We start from the raw sequence: 22,468 nt of genomic DNA, 5'->3' as shown, positions 1-22,468 counted from the left end.
ATGGTGGTCGACAGATTCCACACTATTCAACTGATTAACATGTTACAGGAGTACCAGATAGTGGACAGTTTTGTCTATCTCGGGTCTAGTATAACTAACGATGGTAACTGTAAAGCAGAGGTTTGGAGACGTATTGGTTTGGCAAAAAATACGATGAGTCGTCTAACTAAAGTTTAGAAAGACAGATCTCCCAAAATATCCAGATGAGACTAGTGAATGCCCTTGTATTCTCAATATTTCTATAATACGGGGCAGAGACTTGGACTCTTTGTGGACGCAAACGCCAAAAAAATTGATGTCTAGACGTAGTGCTAGAGAAGAATGCTGCGCATACCTTGAATACCTCATAGGATAAACGCTTCCATTCTAAACCAACTAAAAATTATAAAAAGACTGTCCACAATATGTCTGCAATGTATTCTGCTATTTTTCTGTCACGTGGGTCGCAGAGGTGACGATAATTTGGAGAGATTAATTGTTTCTGGAGACGTTCCGGAGACAAGATCAAGAGGATGATTACCAACCAGATGGTCCGACCAAATTAAGAATTCATCTGGAAACTCATTCTGCACAGCCCTCAGAGCAGCTGAAGATAGAGACCAATGGAGAAAAATTGTTAGGAATATTGGAACAAATCACGATTCTCAGTAATGGGGAAACGAAAGGAGAGGGAGAGATATTTCCTAATTATATAAAATATATGTTCTTGCCAAGAGTTTTTCCTTTTTTATTATTTCTCACTAAAGCTGGATACTGTATGTCATATATCTTAGATCTTCATGTTGCTGTGAATTTTTATGATACTTTCTGCGTTTTCCATATTATAGAGAAGTCTTTCCGGCACGTATGAGTAATTGTACCAGGGATAAAAATAAGTAATAAAGACGTCATGAATTTTAAATATAATTTTATTAACAAAGCTACTTCAGATACAACAAAATATAATTAAAATACGAAAATAAATTAAAAATCAGTCTTTAGAACATTGTTTAAAGAAATATAAACGTCGTTATAGATAAATATAAATATGTCAAAAGTGACAATAACTCAAAAACTACGTTTCAAACACCTTTACATGCATAGTGTTAGTTTATACACTATTAATTTTCTATATTTTTTCTGGTTAAACAAAATTTCTCTTATTTACTAAATAATTTATGTACAATAAGATTAGATTGCTACTTCTTAATACAGTAATCCACGGGATTTCAATTTTCTTACTTTTTTCATTATCTTATATGAATTATTGATTTTAATTTTTAGGAACTGGAATTTACTATTGAATAGAGGAGCTTGAAAGATGGGTAGTAAGGTGAGAAATTTATAACGCAAATAATAGCATTACGTATATCTAGTATTTTACAAGACAAGATAGAAGGCAAAAGATCTCAAGGGCGCAGAAGGACATCGTGGTTGAAGAACATCAGACAGTGGGCAGGAATGACTACCATACATCTATTTAGAGCAGCTGTCAACAAAGTTGTATGGACCAACGTGATTGCCAACATCCACAGAGGATAGACACCAAAAAAGAAGATATCTAGTATGTATATCATACTTTTATGCAATTTTAATTGAGTATCTATATAATCAGGGTACGAATAGAAATGGCAAGGGCAGCGTTCTTAAAATTCAAGCAATTGTTCTGTAACAAAAATCTGAATACTGCGCTGAGACTGAGGTTTGTTGAATGGTACGTCTGGTCCCAACTATTGTACGGGGTAGAAACATGGACGTTAAAAGCGTAAATAGTTAAGGAGCTTGATGCCTTTGAACTTTGGATATACCAGAGAATGTTAAGAATTCCATGGACTGCCAGGGTCACCAATGAGGAAGTGCTGAGAAGGATGAGACAAAAAATTGTTGAGAACAATAAAAGTACGCAAGACTGCATACCTTGGACACATACTGAAGAATGATAAATATAGTCTTTTACAGGTCATCATGTAGGGTAGAGTCGATGGAAAAAAGGGAATAGGTAGAAAGAGAAAGTCATGGCAGCGAAATATTCGAGACTGGACAAACATGACTGTAGACGAATTATTCCACGTTGCAAAAGAAAGAGAAACTTTTAGAAATGTGGTACCCAAAAACCTCTGTTAATGGAGACGGCATAGGAAGAAGAAGATCTATACAATACTTTGTAATTAATAACATAGGCTATTACTGGCCAAAAAATATTAATATTTATCTGTTTGTATGCCCACACGTAACATAAAGTGTTGTTTGTGAACACTTTAAAGCAATTATGTGGCTGGTAGCAATAACACACAATAATAAATTTTTAGACGATGAAAAATATTTATATAACCGGTTTTTTAACTATCAGTGTTGTGTAAAGGTGTACGAAACAGTTATTTATACTATAAGGGATGTAAGTCGAGGACGAACTTGCGCCTGAGCTATAACGAGAGCTGGCAAAAATGTTAATGACAGGTTAATATCCTTACATCACATATAATATATAATTATATTTTCCACTTCTTATTTGAAAACGTATCAAAGAAAGATAGTGCATGTCTATTTTACGTTTTTATATTATCATTCTGCAGTAACATATATTTGAATATATCGTATCCTTAGGGTTTCAGAGAGATTTTATTCGTGAATTTATTTAAAATTACTTTTGAAGTAATTTCCAGAAACTTGAAATAAGTAATACATAGATAGAATGCATAGACTTCAAAAACATATTTGTTTGATAATATAAAGCAATACTAAATGTCCACAAGAATTATAAACTTCATACTGAAGGATCAATACAGTTCTCAAGATCCAGACAAATATAGTATATTTACTTAGTACTTTTAGTTCAGTTATCAGAAGAGTTGACACCAAAAAATCATACTAACAAGCTGAATTTGGCCGAGAATGTTAATTTTGGGAACCCAAAAAAGACACAAAAAAGTTTACCACTTTTACCCCTGTGCTTATCGCTAAAACCATCCTGGAAGGGGGTTAAAAGACAAAAAATCGATTTACAAAAATCTGTGGGCCATAGAAAAAAATGTTTCAAATAAAAAATGTGGCTGACATAATTTTAAACAAAAATGTTTATCAGCGTTTTTGTGTAGAATAAACCGTTCTCTTAGAAACAACGCTTGAAGCGCTTGTCGATTTTCAATGTCAGTTACGCGCACGAAATCAATGTTTAGTATAAGTTGTATCAGCTCTAAGGCTAACAATTCGATATCTTTTGATCCAAGTATCCTATCGACAAAAATCAAGATGCGTTATAAAGGTAAGAAGTGCAGCTTTCGTATGTGGTTTTTGAATTTGACCGCAAATAAACTCAGTTTTCATAAAGATGTTAAATAAATAAATGTGGCGCGATTTTTGCCATTTTTTACGATTCTCGTGAGATCAATAGTACTGATCCCTTTCATTGACTAGTTGTAGTAAAATTTTTATTTTTATTGATCAATCTTTACAACCTATGGCATGAAATTTCAATTTTGATTTGAGGCGACAAATATGAAGCGTTTGAAATATGAACAGGAAACGCAGAAATTAACGTTTAACATTACAAACCATCGCACGTCACGGAAAATGCGCCCAAGAAATCGATTTGGGTGAAGTTTATAGTAGAAGGTTGGTTCTTTTAAAAAACGTGCTAGTATAAATGAAAAAAATTAAGTTTTAAATGTTTTAGACCGTTTGTTACGTGAACGTTTAAATCCAACGGTTTTTAAGCATATTTCAAATGCCTATACGTTTTGAAGGTTAACTTTATTAATCAAAGCATTATAGTGGCCCGTCAATGAAAAGGACAGATTGTATTGATCTCATGAGAATCACGCCACTTTTATTTATTTAACACCTTTATCTAATCTTATTTTTGTTTTATTTGAGTTGTTTTGTGGCACAATACAAAAATTTCATACAAAATCTGAATTCTTTACCTTTAAAACGCATCTTGATTTTTGTCGATAGGTCACTTAAATCAAAAGATATCAAAGTTTTACCGTCGAGCTGATATAAATTTTATTAAACATTGATTTCGCGTGCGTAACTGACATTCAAATACGACGCTCGCTTCAAGCGTTGTTTGTGAGAGAACGGTTTATTCTACACGAAAAGTGCTAGTATATTTTTTGTTTAAAATTACCTTAGCTACATTTTTTATTTAAAACATTTTTTTCTGCCGTTTACAGATTCTTGTTAAATCGATTTTTTTTGCGTTTTTACCTCCCTACGAGGGGAGTTTTAGGGGAAGCCCGGGAGTAAAAGTGGTAAACTTTTTTGCATCTTTTTTGGGGTCCCAAAATTAATATTCTCGGCAAAATTCAGCTTGTTTGTATAATTTTTAGAGCTCAAGTAGCATTTTAGCCTCTGACGTCTGGAGTATTATTATAAGGAGTGGAAAAATAAATTTAAATCACAAAAATGCTGCATTTCATTAATAGGTACCGACAAGAAGAATTCAGTTATCACACATTCTTATACAATAAATTAAATAAATAAAGTAACGAACTTTTGGTTTTAAACATGGAAGATACTTTTATAGCTTTATAAAGGATAGTTTTGTTAGTAACTAGAATAAAAAATCAACCAGATCTATATTATATAATATAAAAAGGCTTATTACTTAGAGCAACACATGTAGGGCAAACAATATGGAATTATGGTACTTCTCAATTACTAACAGATTACCCTATATATTATAAACTTAAAATAGATTATAGATTTTATTGGTACCTCGTAAACAATTTTATTACGTGATTTATTATGTCGGACTGATGACAACATAACAAATCTTACAACATATTTTATTTTTATACCTAGAATTAATAAATAAAATAAATTAAATTAATCGATTAGTATAATAAAGAAATAAAGACAAACTAGCTTAGCTGACAAACCTATTAAACAACTTGTAGACTATTTATACACGTTGACAAATACTTAAATTTAATGTTTAATAATTGATTACACCTATAGATTAGAGACATTAGTTTTATTTATAACTATTTGATTTAAATATTGTAAAAAAACAAAGCCGCCTGTAAAGATTTAATTAACACACTGAACTGTTTTATAAGGATCACCATATAAGGATAAAATTTTCATCCGAAGATAACATACAAATAAAAAATAATGTAAGTAAAAGAGAACGCTTATTCTATGAATGAAGATATGTAAAATTGCTCTATAAGCAAAGTACGAGTAAATACTCTTATTATTGCAAAAACATAAAATTACGCTAATAATCCAGTTCCATTTCAGCATTAAAATTCTTTTAACTGCGCCCCTAAATAATTTTTCTCCTAACTTTTTGATTTAAAACTGTCTCTGAGGGATACTTTAGCATTGATCTCTCCATTGCCCTTGTATCTTATTTATTACTTTTCTGGTAAGGTTAAGTATTTCTGCTATATACGCTAGAAGCAGAGTCACACACTAATCAAAGACCTTCTTTTTCAAGCACATGGGAATATTTGATCTAAAAATTTCCCTTAGTTTTCTGTACGTTGCCAATGTTAGTCCTATTCTCCTGTTTAACTCTATTGTTTGGTTGCATTTTTTTGATTTATTCCAGTACCATTAGTTGAGCCAGCAAAGAACCAAACAGATGTAATATAGAAATTGATGGCATCAGTGTTGAACAAGTCATGAAAAAATAATACCTGAGAATTACACTGTCTACATATGGAGATCTGAACACAGAAGTAAGAGATCAAATACAAAAAGCAAATAGACTGGCAGGATGCCTTAATAACACTATCTGGCAAACAGACACATTAACTCTGAGATAAAGTCAAGAATTTGACTGCAGCTCAGTGACATATGCTTCAGAAACAAGACGTACCTAAATGTAACGTACAGTGTATAAACGAATCGTCACAAAATAGATAAAAAAAATAGATTAACCACATAAGCAGAATAATAAAGACCCGTGGCATCAAAATAGCATTAGTTGAAATGTAGATGGACAATACACGACATCATGATGACCACTTCACTCCTTTCGGGCTGCCAGGAATGAAGAGAGGGCTGAAATGCTTTTGACCAGTACAAGGTTGGTCATGTGTCGTATTTTGGAAAATTTAGAAAAGTTTATTTTAAAGGCAACTCGTGCACAAGAGCTTTGAAGATCTTCATGATCTATCCAATCTGAGATAAGCACTATGTCGCCTGCAAACCTCAAATTATTCAAAAAATCCTTATTTGTGTTGACAATAATATTTTTCCAATTATTGTTTCTACAGTATTTTGCAACAAAGCGGTGATAAGGAGAGCTAATGTTTCTTTGCCTAATACCCATTCTCCGAATGCGTTTTGTGTCGCCACAGTACGCTCTGAGCGCTATTAAATATATTCTTAAGAAGAGTTGTGTACCTATGAACAACACCGCATTTTGTAAATGCTTTTACCGTGGAGCTATGCTGAATACCTTTATCAATATTGTTTTTACTTGGTAGTGGTCATTTGTAATATGTCCTTATTTATTTTTTAATTTATAAATATTCCTTAGTTATGCTTTTAATTTTCATTTTAGATTTTTTAGCCTTTTCATTTTTCTATAGTATTTAAGTTCTCTATGAATAAAGTGTCTCATGTACTTCATAACGGTCTTTGAAATATTTCTTGTCAATTTTATTAAGATACAGTATACAGACTAAATAAAAATCGCTGTAGAAGGACATAGAAGGATGTCTTGAATTGGAAAGTTAAGCCAATAATTTGGCTGCACAACAAACTAGTTATTTAACACAGCCTTAAAAAAATAAAATTAAAGGGATTAAACACTATCACCTTGGTAACATAAAAGAGCCACACCTGCAAGCAAGTATTATCATAGAAGATTGGCTTGGACTATACAATATACAAACTATCCGCCGAATAAAAAAACATTTATTAATTATTTTAATTCACTAGGTAATAGATTTCTTGCCAGTGCTGACTATAATGCAAAACATGTTATTGGGGCTCTGGACTATCTCTACCAAGTACGGGTAAAATTCATTATTCAAGTGAAGCAGGAACTACATCTCAAACACTTATCTAGTTACACACTTACTTACTGGCCCAATGACCTCAGTTAACTCCCTGACTGCCTTGATTTGTTTGTAAGCAAAGGCTTTGGAGAAGGCTAATTAAATTTTGTATCTAATTAGAAATTGCTTCAGATAATAGTGACGCTAAATTCAAGAACGTTTTGTTGAAAAGAACGTCCTCCGAAACTGCACAATCACAAGACCGACTGTCTGTATAGGAACAAAATACATAAAAAAATAAACCTTTCAAATAAATATTTCCCTAAAAATAAAAGATAAACTTGAAATAGCAGTATACAAATTTACTACACCTTTCGAAAAAGCTGCTTGGAATGCAACTTCAGAATGTAAAGATATAAAGAATAAAAGAAACTGTCCCATCAATATTAGAAACCAAATTAAAGCAGAGAGGCGACCAAGGAAGGTATGGCAAAATACAAGGCAACAACAAGATAAAATAAACTAGAATAGAGCCGCAATACAGCTCAAAAATATAATAGTACAGCACAAAAACTCCTACGTTGAAAATTATATGCTAAATTTAACACCAACATCAGATACCGATTATTCACTTTGAAAGGCCACCAGGAAATTAAAACAAGCCAGAAAATACATCTCAACATTACGACACCCAGATGGCTCATGGGCGAGACATAGGCTCAAAAAAAAAAGAAGAGACATTTTGGAAAATATCTTGAACCTCTACTCTGTGTTAGTGCTGAAGAAGATGAAGTGGCATATTTACAAAAGTCTAGCAACAATCCAACAGCTCGGTGGGCAAACCAGTTACAAAAAAAAAGTGCCATTAAATATGGCTTAAAAACCAAGAAAGCTCCAGCATATGACTTTATAACAGAAACTATCTTAAAAGAGTTACCAGAAAAAGAAATAGTTATTATGATACAACTTTTCAATGCCTCAATAAGGCTCAAAATTACTGATATATTAATGATCCATAAACCTGGTAAACCATCTTACGAACATACATCTTATCTTTCTAATAGTCTCTTACCAGAGAGTCTTAATTGTTAAACTATTTCAGAAGCTAATAGCGACAAGACTTATGAAGATAATAACTAATAAAAATCTTATCCTGAAGCATCAGTTTGGTTTCAAAGAGAAGTACTCAACAATAGAACAAATACATAGAGTCTTTGATATAGTGAAGAAAAGTTTTGAAAAAATATACAGAACATCGAATTTGTAAAAAACTGTTGGTATACAATACAATATTCAAACCGGTCTTGATCTATGGGATCTAGTTTTGGGGTGCAACAGCAAAGTCCAACATATCCATAATTAAAAAATTTCAATCTAAAGTGTAAAGCTCTATAACAGACGTCCCATGGTTCGTTTTAAAACAAAGATATTTATTGTGATCTACAAATATCTACGATCAGTGAAGTAATAGTTCAGTGCAGTGCTCGGTACCTAAAACATCTAGAAAACCATCCAAATGGCCTGGCAATAAACTTGCTTGATAATAGTTAACAAACTTATCGAAATGTCATGTTTGTTCCGTACCAGAGGTCCAGTCATTGGACTGACCCACCTAAATTCAATTTATATTTTGAACCCAGAAGACGCTTAATATTACAATGTTTATAACTAATAGATTAATAAAAATACGTTAAAAAAAATAATATTAAGCGGTGTATTCTGTTAGGGAGGAGAAAGCTAAAAAATGATCTAAAAAACAGTAAAAAATTGGATGCTTTTATAACATCAGTTGGAGTATTCCCCGCAGAGAAAATTGGCAATAATGAAATAACTACAAATCATCACGAGGCTCAACAACAGGTAAGTATGTATTGAAAGAAAAGGACTAATATGCTACGAACATGTCCAAAAAATGGATAATGGAAGAATCTTGAAGAGAAATGTCGATAATTATGGAATAAATTAAACTAAAATAAATGAGGAAGACTCAGATCTATTAGATACTTGAAAAAGAAATTGAAGTGATAAAAGCATCTATAAAACCATGAAAGAGAAATTATATCAGTATGAACGCATCAGAATCCGCATAGAAGACTATGCACATTTATTTTTATATAATAAGCTACATCAGACGTCCATCTAATATATAATAAGCTTTTATATAATAAGCTACATCAAATCCCATCCCTATTAAGAGAGGAGTGAGACAAGGAGACGTAATATCGCCAAAACTTTTCAACCTAGCCCTAGAAGACGTCTCCAAAACTACAAATTGGTCAACCTATGGTATTAACGGTAATGGCAACAAGTTAAACCACCTCACATTTGCTGACGACATAGTGATTATAGACTAAAAATGAATATGAAAAAAACAAAAATAATGACAAACACAGATGACCCCAGACGTATAACTATGCGTCAAAGTGCGGAAATTACTAGAAGTGCAAGACTTGCATGGGCAGGATTTGGAAAACTTAGTTGGATACTTAAGAACCTCAAAATACCCCAATACTTGAGGAGCAAAGTGTTCAATCAATGCATCCTTCCTATCATGACATATGGATGTCAAACCTGGACCCTAACCAAGGCAAACATGAATAAACTAGCCACAACAGAAAGAACAATGAAAAGAGCAATGTTAGGTATACGATTGTCAGATAAAAAGAGGAACGACTGGGTAAGATCCAAAACAAAAGTCGAGGACATAGCAATAAAAATTGCCAAAATTAAATGGAGCTTCGCGGGCCACACTGCTAGACAAAAAGACCAACGTTGGAATACTACAATACAACATTGGAGACCTTACGAAAGTAAACGACCAAGAGGAAGACCACAGATGAGATCGGTTGATGATATTAAAAGAATAGCCGGAAGAAATTGAAAATATGTTGCTCAGGATAGAGACCGATGGAAGGAGTTGGGAGAGGCCTATGTTTAAGCATGGACGACAGAAGGCTAAGAAGAAGAAGACATCAGACGTAAATAGACATAAAAAGTTAATTAAAAATGTATTTAATAATAAGCGATAAGGTATTAAAAAAAGTCAAAATAAAAATTATACTCAGAAGAAGAACCAAAAATTAATCAAATAGGTATGTATAGGCCATAAAAACTGCTTTTTAAAAAACAATCAGGTCACACACTGCAAAATATTCTGCTCTATTTGCCCGGTAACTTTTTTGTCTTTGATCGGTGAGGCAATCGTTTGGTCACAAAAAATAAATTTCTATACTAAACATATTGTGATACATAATAATTATAAGTTATAAGCAATGTGCTTACATACAAAGTTTTGAATATAAAAGTAGTCATCTCTAAACTATACTGTGTTCCAAATTTAAAACATAGAAGAAATATATTGGATTATATTAAATTTTTTAAAATGTCTTGTATTTCTGAAATAGTCTTATTGGCTGTTTCTGGTACTAAGTAATATACAAATATTGTTCCTAATACACAATTACCGGCAAAAATCCAGAAGCACCACTGAATTCCTATAGTTTCCATTACGAGCGGTATACCGAACGTCACAATAGAATTAAGAATTCCAAATGCTAAAACAATTGAAGAGACCGCGGTAGCTTTGACTTGGTTTGTAAACAAATCGTTCATGAGAGCAATGGGAACAGACGCGTTTCCTATGTTGTTTACTGTGGCAAATACTACCAAGGCAACAACTGGAAACCACGTATGCTGTTCCACAAAAGTATAGCCGCTATATTTTAGCTGGAAATATAAACCGAATAAACTTAACGGAATTATGGATGTACTGGTTGAAAATAGAATAAGGTTTCTTTTACCTACTTTTTCAACAATAAGTGATGAACCAAGGTAACAAAATATTTGAACTATAGTTACTAATAAAGCACAAATATTACTTGGAATGGGAGAATCTGCTTTGTCAAAGATCGGTTGTAAATAACTTGTCATAGACTGACTGCCTCCTAATACTAGTAGATTATAAGCGCCTACAGCCACGATGAATCCATTACGAGAACTTTTGTCTGACAGTATTTTGGAACAGCCTCCTTGTTTACTACTTGAAGTTATTGCTAACTCGTTTTGTATTCTGCTAACTTCTATTTCAACTTCCTTTGGCGATTTTTGTCTGAGCCGTCGTAGTACATCTTGAGCTTGGTATAGTCGTTTGAATTTAATAAGTTGAATTGGCGATTCAGGTAAGATGGTTGCAAACAAAATCGCATTTAGAGCAACCGGTATAGCACAAATTAGAGTGTAATATTTTACTGAGAGGTATGGCCCTGTTAAAAAACTTAACATCATTCCTATCGGAAGTCCAACTTGGACTAAACATGTAAATCTACCTCTGTTATGGTCTTCGGCTATTTCACCTGTATATACCGGGAGGCCTACATTCATTGCACCGGCACAGAGTCCCACAATGAAGAGTAAAGGTATGTACATGTATATGATGGAAGAAAATGATAATAATATTAAAGATATTGTCATGATTAAGCATAAGCATAATAAAGTTGGTTTCCTACCAAATATGTCAAAACATTTTCCAATTAGTAGAGGTCCAATAACAGAACCAGATGGTTGGGATGCTCCAATTAACGATAATTGTAAAATTGTAACAGGCTTGCCCAAAGGATTGACAGCCATGTCAGTTGATAATATTTGTTCTGAGACTGGTGACATCCATGCTCCCATCAATCCCAAAGTTAGTTGTGCTAAATTTGCTGTAACAAAAGAAATAAGATCTATAATACAAAGGTATAAAGATAATAAGTAATGCCAGACATTGTTTATCAAATGTTAAAGTAAAACAAACGTACCAACTTAAAGTATTGGGGAAATATTGATATGTATATGGTAGTAAAAAAAATTCAAAAAATTTTTTTTTTACACTTTTTGATTTACCAATAGTTTTTTCGTGTAGATAATCACAATGTACTACCACATGAAATAAACCACAATTTAAATTTATGTAAAACAAGATGGTGGTTTATTCCCATCAAAAATAGTAAATTGTATCAAGGTGCCACGAGAAAATAGCTTCAACACAATATTAAAAAAATAAACGATAAAAATAATGTAATACGAAATCGGAAGTCATCAAAGAGGAAAAGTTAAGATAAGAGGAGAAGTTAGTAAGAACAATAAAAGGTTGGTCCAAAGATGGTGTGTTGTTATCTCGCCTGAGCTTAAACCTGGGCGATCTTATGCTCCTCTGGGCTATAGAAATAATTTAGTTATCGTGGTTATCGTAGAGATTAGCAAGAGAGTAATATTGCGGATCGCAATACTCATATACGAAAAAAAAAAAACTATTAATAAATTTTAATCAAATCAACTCTCCTTTATAAAGGAGTTAGTACCCTTTTTATCGGACCAGAAACATTCTAAGATACCTCAAAAATCTCCATTGCGAAATATTTACAAAGATGGGAAAAAAATTTAGATAGGTGTAATTACATGACGTCTAAAATTGACAAGGTCAATATCCAGACTATACAAAAATGCAGAGAAAATGGTGAAATATACTGGGTTATGAGGAACTATACGTCCTACCTCGTATAAAGGCCCCTATGGGGAATACCAAATGATCATTAAAAAGTGTCTGCTCCCATTGTTTAATAATATATAGGTTACGTTCTAAATAATGTGAAAAACATTATATAGATAGCAATTTGAATACCGTTATTCAAACGGATTTAATAGACCAAAATTGCATATAGTTTCACAAGACATACAAGAAAAATTTCTCAAACCACAAAAAATAAAAAAAAAATCGTGGTTGACAAACGATATTCTGGATATGGTAGAAAAGAGGCGAAAGTTCAAAGATCAGGACAAGACATTATACAAAAGAATAGACAGAGATCAAAAAAAGTAATCAGAATTGCTAAAGACACACAGCTAAGAGAACAATCTGCGGAAATACAGCTATTACAACAGAAACACGATTCATTTAATATGCACAAAAAAGATAAAGAAGCTAAAGGCACATACAAGCCTAGAAAAGTTGGATATTTGGCAGACAACCAATTTTAATAAGTGTGAAAGAAAGACTAGACACTTGAAATATGTGGAAGGAACATTTGCAAATAAAAGTCAGATAATGTCATAGAATGCCAAACAGGAGCCCCAATTACCATTGAAGAAATCACGGCATCTATTAAAAAAACAAAAATGGGACAGTTGTAGGGCTTGACAATTTTTATACAGAATTCCTGAAACTTATGGACGAACAAGGAATAAAATAGATAACGGCTATATTTAACAAAATATATTATATAACTGGAAATATTCCCCAAAGCTGGTTAAAGTTGATCTTCGTAATTATACCAAAAAAATTAAATACAAAAACATGCGAAGACTACATAATAATTAGCCCAATTAGATACTTACTTAAAACGTTTTTAAAAGTGATACATAACAGAATATATAAAAAATCTGAAAGACAAGTGTCATGGAAACAATTTGGATTCCTCGATACCTTAGGCACCCGAGAAGCTCTATTCGCTATATAAGTGCTTATCTAGAGGTGCAGGGATGTCAACTGTGATGTATATATGACAACAAAAAGGCATTTGATAGAGTAAAACATGACAAGCTGATATTCATATTGAAAGAAGCGGGCTTGGATGATAACGATTTGTGAATTATATATAATTTATAATGCAACCGAACTGCGAACATTAAACTGGATGACCATTGATAGGGACAATTTACATATAGAGAGGAGTAAGACAAGGATGCATTTTGTCGCCGGTGCTATTTAACATGTACTCGGAGCGTATCTTCGAGCAAGTACTGGGACAACTACAGGAAGGCGTCTTAGTTAACAGAGTGCTTCTAAACAACATTAGATATGCTGACGACACAGTAGTTTTTGCAGATAGCTTAGATGGTTTACAAGCAATAATGTTGCGCATATCAGATATAGGTCGAGAATATGGACTGGATCTTAATACGAACAAAACAAAGTACATGGAAGTTACTAAGCGCTAAATATTAAATAGACATCTTTTAATAAACCAACAGCCAATTGGTAGGGTAAACAGCTATACATGTCTTGGTACTAACATAAACAGTCAATGGAACCACTCTCCTGAAATAAAACAATGCATAGGGAAAGCAAGATCAGCGTACGTAAAGATGAAGTCTCTTTTCAGAAGTCACGATTTACCACTTGGTACCAAAATTTGCATAATCCCTGGTATTATGCAAATTGCATAATAAAATCTAACGAACTAGAAAGTTTAAGTGGCTGCATGTGATACCCAACTATATATATATATATATATATATATATATATATATATATATATATATATATATATATATATATTTATATATTCTGAATAAGCGATAAACGCTTGTAATCAACGCTGATCAGTTAGACTACAAACACAACTATTTGGGTATGCAGCGGAAGATAGGACAAAGAAATACTCTTTTTATTCTACCAAGCTTTCGCAAATCTTTATTTGCATCATCAGGGTGCTACAATAAACAAAATTAGTACAAATTACAGAATAAAAATGATTTTCTATCTTACACTAATTGAGGTTAGTTGTCATGGTGTTTATAAAATGAAATGGACAACTCATCTGACTCCTACAAATGATGGCGAAAACTATCCAAATTTTTTTTTTAAAACGTTCTTCTATAAAACACATATTTACAAATACTTAAAAACACATATACATAAACATTTAGATAAAATTATGTTACAAAACAATTACAGAACATGTAGTCATAATATAAAATTAAGGTTATAAATATTCTTATCAGAAACAAAAGAATTGGTTGTGGCTTAATATAGAATACCTAATAGACGTTGAATTTTCTGAAAAATAATAGGCAAAAGCACTTATTTTGAAGTAGAAGAGATATTATATTTCATATATAATGAAACCTTATATTTTTGACGATGAATTACCTTTATTGGTAGGTTTGTGGTTATCTAAAATTAAAAATAATGAGTATAAGTTACCTCAATTGTTGGTATCTGTCTTTTTATTAATGGTTTCTTTTTCTTGAAAAATGAAAGCCATCTCGAGAAACAATCTTTTTGAATAATTGCTCTTCGTTGATAGGATTTTCACATTTGGAAAATCGAAAGAGTACCCTGTTGTGTTGGCATGTGTAGCATGTGTGGCTAGGGAACATCTATCAGGGTGTAACCTCTTGTGAAGAGTCAAACGGCTGGAAACTTTTTGGGAGGTGTGACCCATATAAGAATCTTCACAGCCTAAACCGCTAAGTTTGTAGACAACATTACTTTTATCTGAGTTAGGTACTTTGTCTTTCAATGACTTGTATAAAGATCCCACAACTAGGGTACTTTTATAAGCAATTTTTATATTTGGTAAGTATTGAGCAAAAATTCTGGTCAATTTGGGAGAGACATCCTTAATAAATGGAAGTGATACAAAAAAAATTTTAGGAAAATAGTTAGTCAGTGAATGGGAATCAGAGCTAACTTTCATAGCACCTGTATTTTGGGGAGGGTTCACTTGTGTGTTGAGTATAACAAAAGATGTGTTAATGATGATTTTCCTGAGTAAGGAGTCGGGGTAAGAATTATCTAGGAACAATTGTAAAAGGATGCTGAGATTCTTTCTAAAAACAGGGTCAGCTAGTTTACAAACTCTTGTGGTCATTTGTTTCACTAGATTAACTTTCATGCTTGACTTGTGGTAAGAATGGTAGTTGAGATATCTCCCAGAGTTACACTTTTTTCTATACCAATCTATAGTAATGATGGTATCCAGTTCTCTGATAAACATTGTGTCCAGAAAAGGAACAGGATGGTTTTGATCCTCTTTTTCAAGAGTAAATTGAATGTGGGGGTCATAGTTATTGAAATTGTCTAAGAGATCAGTCTCTAAAGGAACAACCTGGAGAACAATATCCAACAGATCGTCCATTACATATGTATCTAGAACTGGAGAGATACTGGCTCCCATAGGAGTGCCAAAAATTTGTTTATAATATTTGTTCTTAAAAGAAAAACAAGTGTAATTAAACAAGAACTCCATCAGCTCAACAAACATATCATAATCAATGCTACATACTGCAGACATTTATTACAGTGTGTATGAATAGATTGGAGAACGGCATTTAAATAAATATTACTGAAGAGGGAGACCAGATCTAGACTGACGAGAACATAATTTTGTGGTAAGACAGTTCTGTTAAACAACTCGACAACTTCGACAACTTGGAAAGAATCTTTGATGTAGTAATTATTATTCGAATCATACACTTCAGTCAAAATATTAGTGAGAAAGCCTACAATATGTTCAGTCGGTGAACCTATGGGGGAAACTATAGGTCTCATACTTAATGTAGGTTTATGGATTTTAGGGAGGGTGTAGAATTTAGCAACAACACTTTTATAGGATGATAGTCTCTTTTTTGTGCTCAAATCAATTTGTTTCTTTTACCAAAAGCGTTTTATTAGGGCATTAGATTTATTTTGAATATTGCTAGTTGGATCACTAGGGAGGGTTATGTAGGATAAATCGTGATCAAGAATCTCTTGAAAAAGTTTAAAGTAGTCATCTTTCAACATTACTACTACATACATTGTATATATTATATATTAAATATAGCTTCCTGAAAGAAGATTCACAAAAAGAAATAAAAAATATTACACAACACAACATCGATCCAAAAAAAGCCCCAGAATACGACCTTATTACTGAAAAACCTCTGCAGCAGCTGCTAGAGAAAGGCTTCCAATTTCTGACACAGCTATTTGACTCCATAATAAGCTTAGGTTATTTTACACCACAGTAGAAATTAGCACAGATGACAATTATACTAAAGTCAGAAAAAGAACTAGAAAATGTACAGTCCTAATGTCCTGTCAGTCTTCTTAAAGTGGTTTTCAGTTTTTAAAAGCTGACAGTTACTAGGCTAAGCCTATACCAGAAAACAAAAGACTAATACCATTACACCAACATAACATAAAACAACATTCAGCACTACAACAGGTTTATAGAGTTGTAGAGAGAATCAATAAAGACTTTGACGGCAATCATAGGTACTATTCAGCGGTATTTTTTGACATAAGTCAGACATATGATAAAGTCTGGCATAAAGGTTTCTTATGTAAACTAAAATAGAGTTAACCAACAAATTACTATATAATAAGTCTTATATCACCAACAGAAATTTCCAGGTAAAGTATGAGAATAAATATGCAAGCATACAACAGATTCTAGCTGGGGTTCCACTAGGAAGCATCCTAACTGGCCTACCAATTGATACACATATCACAACAGCTACTTTTGCGGATGATACGGCAATACTATCAACTAATAAAAATCTTAAAATAGCCTCAGAAATCCTAAAAAATAACTAATTAAAATACAACAATGGATGACAAAATGAAGAGTCAAATTTAATGAAAACAAATCACTACATCTAACATTTACCACCGACTTTTCCGACTGTAACCTTAAATGGTAAAGGAATCCCACAAGGTGATAAAGTCAAATATCTAAGTTTGTACTTGGACAGAAGATTAAACTGAAGAAAGCATTTATATTTACTAAGCGGAAACAACTAGGTCATAAGTTGAGGAACATGTTTAGGCTGTTAGGCAAAAAATCAAAGCTATCAACTGAAAATAAAATATTAATCTACAAGTCCATTCTGAAATCAATTTGGACCTATGGACTAGAATTATGGGGAGCCGCCGTCTATTCCAATATTGAAATAATACAAAGATTTTAATTCAAAATGTTAAGAACAATACTAAAAGTTCCATGGCTTACAACCAATAAAGCCATGCATCAAGACGACTGACTGACATACATCAAAGATAAGTAATTATGAGTAATGATCAAAAAGTGCGCGAAAAAACACACAGAAAAACGTGCTTCCGAATCTGTTCGCAAAAAAAATTGAATAAATCGCATACATTTCGAAGGTTAAAACGAAAAGTTATAGTTGTAATATTTATAAATTATAAACGTTGTATTGTGTATGAATTGGGGTAAAAGATAGTTAATATTAAAGACTTAGTTTAAAAAAAGGGTACATCACTAAATCCCTCCCAGTCCCATTACTTATTGTCTATTATCTACCTAAATATGGCAAACAGAGCAGCAGGATGTCTCAACAACACAATCTGGAGAAACAAATACCTCACAACGGAAACGAAAACCAGGGTATATAAATCAACAATAAGACCGATAATGACGTACACAGCGGAAACAAAGCAGATACGGCGAAAACACAAAGACTACTGGAAACAACAGAAATGAAAGTCTTACGAAAAATAACAAACCAAACTCTAAGAAACAGAGTAAGAAGTGAGGAAATACGAGCGAGATGTGGTATAGAGGAAATAAACGCGTGGACCAAAAGAAGAAAAGTGGAATGAAATCAACACATCGAAAGAATGACAGAAAATAGAATAGTACGAATAACAAGAGACAAATCGCCAAATGGAAGAAGATCATTGGCACGACCGAGGAAAAGATGGTCAGACAACGTCAATTGAGGCTAAAAACCGAAGTAAAACAGGCATTAAGCCTATTTATAAAGTAGGAAGAAGTAAAAGAAGATCTACCTAAATATTTAGGTTGAGGTTGTATAGATAGATTATAATAAAAGTGAGGTTAATAAAAAAACAATTGTAGAATAATATATGTACTTAATTCTATACTTACATGTAATAGCAGCAAAATAGAGAAACCAGGTCGTTATTGGTCGTTTTTGACCATGTCCTATTTCAGGTGGAATATCTTTTACTAATGGTTTGTACACAGTATTATCTGAAGTATTCATTTTGTATGGTTGAGCGTACATTTCATGTGCAGACATCTTGAAGAACTTTAGAGATTGGTTGATAATCTAACTAGGACAAAATGTAATACTCAGTTTTGTATTCGACGATTTATATAGTCCCTCTCTAATGTATAATATAAATACTAACAACTTTAAGCTTCTGGTATTGTCAGACTTTTATTAGTTAAATATTTAATTTATTTATATTTGACGTAGATGTCAATTAAGTTATTAGAAGATTAACTTCGTTGGAATCTGGAACTTTTTTAGATATACCGATATTTACAGATGTGTGCAAAATGTAAACTATTTGTTTTCTGTTAGTATTCTTACTGTGATAATTATAACTATCTAAAAAAGTACGATAAAAAAACGACAAAATATAAATAATTCAATAGTTTTTAATTTATTTGCAAGTTTATGTTTCTGCTAACATTGACACAAATTTAAGTTATATCTTGGTTGTTAAAAAAAAACTAATATATTCTCTTCAAAAAGTATTGAAACGAAGTGGATTGTGATTAAAAGATTTTATTATATCCTAAATATTGTTAGAAAGACCAGGTAATGTAATATACATTTAATATTGGTTTATTAGAATAAAATTAAAATCCGAACACTTCTTTTGCCTTACAGAGATTAGCCATTATCATGGTCGCTATCACTTTCGAAATATGTCCTTTTTACAAAAAATTTTCTGCTCTTTCTGGTTTTCACCATTTTTTTTCGCTTCATGTTATGTTTTGCTACCTTGCTTTAACATCTTCCTAACCGAATCATCCCAATTTTCTTTAAGTCTTCCGTTTTTTTCTTTTTTGTCCATCTTACTTCCGGTATTCTATTAACGGGTACTGTTACTTACTGCTGTTCATTCTGTGTAAGTTCCCTAAGGAGCCAACTTCTCTCAGTTCTATAAACTGCAGTACTAATCTTTCCCTGTTATTTAATTTCTCTCTTCACTACTATTCTTAGATATTTCCTTTTAATTTGTATGGTATGCCTTTCCTGTTGTCTTCAATATCCATGCTACATAGCCATACGTAAATACTGCCTTAAAGAAGAAAATTTAACTTTTTGATATATTTTTATCAAATCATTTTATTTGCGTTTTTGACTGCCATGATAATATCTTTCAAGTTATCTCATTATCACCGCAATATATTACACCAATATTATCCACGACTGAAAAGAATAACAAGCAATGACTTACTAATGGTAGTTCTTCTAGTCCAAGATTTGCCAGTGGAAGAAAAAAAGACAGCGGATTTCCTTCTTCTTCGCGTGCTGCTTCCATTTCAAAGTTTGGCTATCATGATTACTGTTTGGATCTAAGATACAGCTCTACGGATCAGTTGACTAGAAAAACAATCAAATCACTCGCTTAAATTTCGTAACCAAGTCATATGTCTTCTCCCTGTACTTCTTCTTCCTACATTTTGATTCTGGATTATGTTTCGTAGAAGTTGATATTAGTCTCTTCGCATAAACTATGTTCAAAATATTTGGTTTTCGAGTAGTAATTGGTCAACAGTAAATATTTTCCTTTTCTCATTCATTTTTCCAAGTAACTTTGCATTTTTTATTTTATCAGTCCAGAGTATTTTTAATATTCTTGTATAGTTTATATAGTCTATATATAGTTCGATTACTACTATTTTTGCAGCAGCAGTAGTTATTCATGGTCCACCTCTCCACACAATACAGAAGTAGAGAATAAAAACAACCTTTTGAACTATTTAAATATATATATTTTATATATATATTATATATATATATATATATATATATATATATATATATATATATATATATATATATGTTTTTTTTTTAAACTTACGGTATATAAATTTGTACTTAGATGACATGTCTCCGACTTTCTACTAATCCGATATTGTAGGTAAATTTTTGTTGTTGACTTCTTCTTTTAGTATTGGCAAATAAATCCTGCTACATTGTGCTGATAAGTTTGCTACATATTTTAATTTATTGGGTAGGATCAGAATTCTTTTTTATCTCTGTTTTTTTATGCTTATTGATGCATTTTTCCATTGTACTCTGGACTCGTTGTTCCATTTATGTTTGCATAATGAGATTTGTTGAGGTCTATTCTTGATGTATATTTTATGCTCATTTATCCTAACACTTAGTCGCCTTGCGGTTTTTCTTGCATAGCAATTGTGGCATTCACATCATATTTTATGGATGCAGTTCTTTGATCGTTTTGTGTGTTGTTGGGATTTGTTTTGGACAAAATAAGTCTCAGTGTGTTGGTTGTTTTCAATGTTGTCACACCAGATATGTCACAAGTTAATAGTTTTAGAATTTTTTGAAGTCTATGTATTTGTCTTTAAGAATTTGTATAAGTTGCTCATGTCTCACTTTATCGAAAAGTTTGTTGTAGTCAATGAACACATAGAATGAGTTATCCTACGTTTGATATCTGAGTCCATTCACGAATGCTTTTTAAAGAGAAAACCCACATTTAAACGGTCTGCTGTTTTGCCTTTAAGGATCGATTATTGTAGTATTCTATATTGATTTCCCCTCACTATATGTCTGAGATAAGACATTTTCTGATGTTACCCTCCTTAGTACTTCCTCATTAGTTTTCTTGTAGTCCAAGGTATCTTTAGTTGTTAATATATTGTATGAACATACTGCTTTCCTTGTTTGGAAACATTTTTTGAGTCCAAATTGGGTGACTTCGATGTTTCTTACAGTTTGGCGTATAGTCTGTGGTGTACCCATGATTTTAATAAACATATTTCACATATGGTTTATTAAACATCGTGCGATATTTACTGCAGTGATTGGTTTCTTTGTAATTGTTAAAAATTTAGATGTGAGTCATTCTTATGGTATTATGCTAGGTTACCTCTAGTTACCCTCACTTAGTTTCACCTGCAGTTGGATCCAGTTACCTTTGTCATTTACAGCTTATTCTCATTTAAAATATATTATCAAAACTCCTATGAAATAAAAAATAATCCTCTATTAATCTTCTCTTATTATTGTTATTCAGTCTATTGCGTCCACTGTTATATCTAAGCCTCCATAAAAACAAGCCGGTTGTTCCCTCTTCTCTATTTACTTTTTCAGATCACCTGTCCATCATATAGAATAGATAATCTGATTATACCTCTTTTGGCAGTATCTGGTCGCCATTACTTCTTCTTCTTCTTATGCCGTCCCCATTAACGGAGGTTGGCGATCACATTTTTAAAGGCTTTTGCAACGTGTAATAATTCGTCTACAGTCATGTTTGTCCAGTTTCAAATATTTCGCAGCCATGACTTCCTCTTTCTACCTATTCGCCATTACTATCTTGATCAATATCTTTTTTGTTTACCTGCTATCAATCATATTCTTATTACATGACTGATCAGGTCAGCTCCGCTTTAATTTGAAAATTCCTTCAATGATTTCGCATTTTTTCATATTTAAAACTATCTTTGATAGTGGTTGACTGTCAGCCTCTTTTTCCTTGCACTGCCAGAGAATAATTTGAGTATATATAGTACGCCATATAGGGTACTCATATAACTTACAAAACTGCATGCTGTGTACCTAAGCAGTCACTCAGCTCGTACATTTTGTATATAGAAATTAATGTTTTAACCCCATACCGATGCCTTTTGTTTTGTAAGTACTGTCTAAAACTTAGCCTACCTTGAAATGGTACCAAAGATTCATCTATATACAGTGATATTTCGGGAATTAAAGTGATTAAACTTATCCACTAGTAGGTTAAT

At 32.3% G+C, this 22,468-nt stretch overlaps 1 protein-coding gene across 1 annotated transcript; it reads right to left on the bottom strand.

The window, feature by feature from the left end:
* Positions 1-911: 911 nt before the first annotated feature.
* Positions 912-18,974, bottom strand: LOC140434938 (facilitated trehalose transporter Tret1-like). The gene is made up of 2 exons (XM_072523578.1): positions 18,599-18,974; positions 912-11,641 (listed from the first exon to the last, which is right to left on the bottom strand). The coding sequence occupies exons 1-2, from the start codon at positions 18,750-18,752 to the stop codon at positions 10,302-10,304; spliced, it is 1,494 nt and encodes a 497-aa protein (XP_072379679.1). The 5' UTR covers positions 18,753-18,974; the 3' UTR covers positions 912-10,301.
* Between the last annotated feature and the right edge of the window lie 3,494 nt (positions 18,975-22,468).

The sequence above is a fragment of the Diabrotica undecimpunctata genome, chromosome 2, assembly GCF_040954645.1.
Source record: "Diabrotica undecimpunctata isolate CICGRU chromosome 2, icDiaUnde3, whole genome shotgun sequence".
Lineage (NCBI taxonomy): Eukaryota > Metazoa > Arthropoda > Insecta > Coleoptera > Chrysomelidae > Diabrotica > Diabrotica undecimpunctata.
The sequence above is the reverse complement of the archived record's forward strand: the minus strand, read 5'-3'. Positions and strand labels throughout refer to the sequence as shown.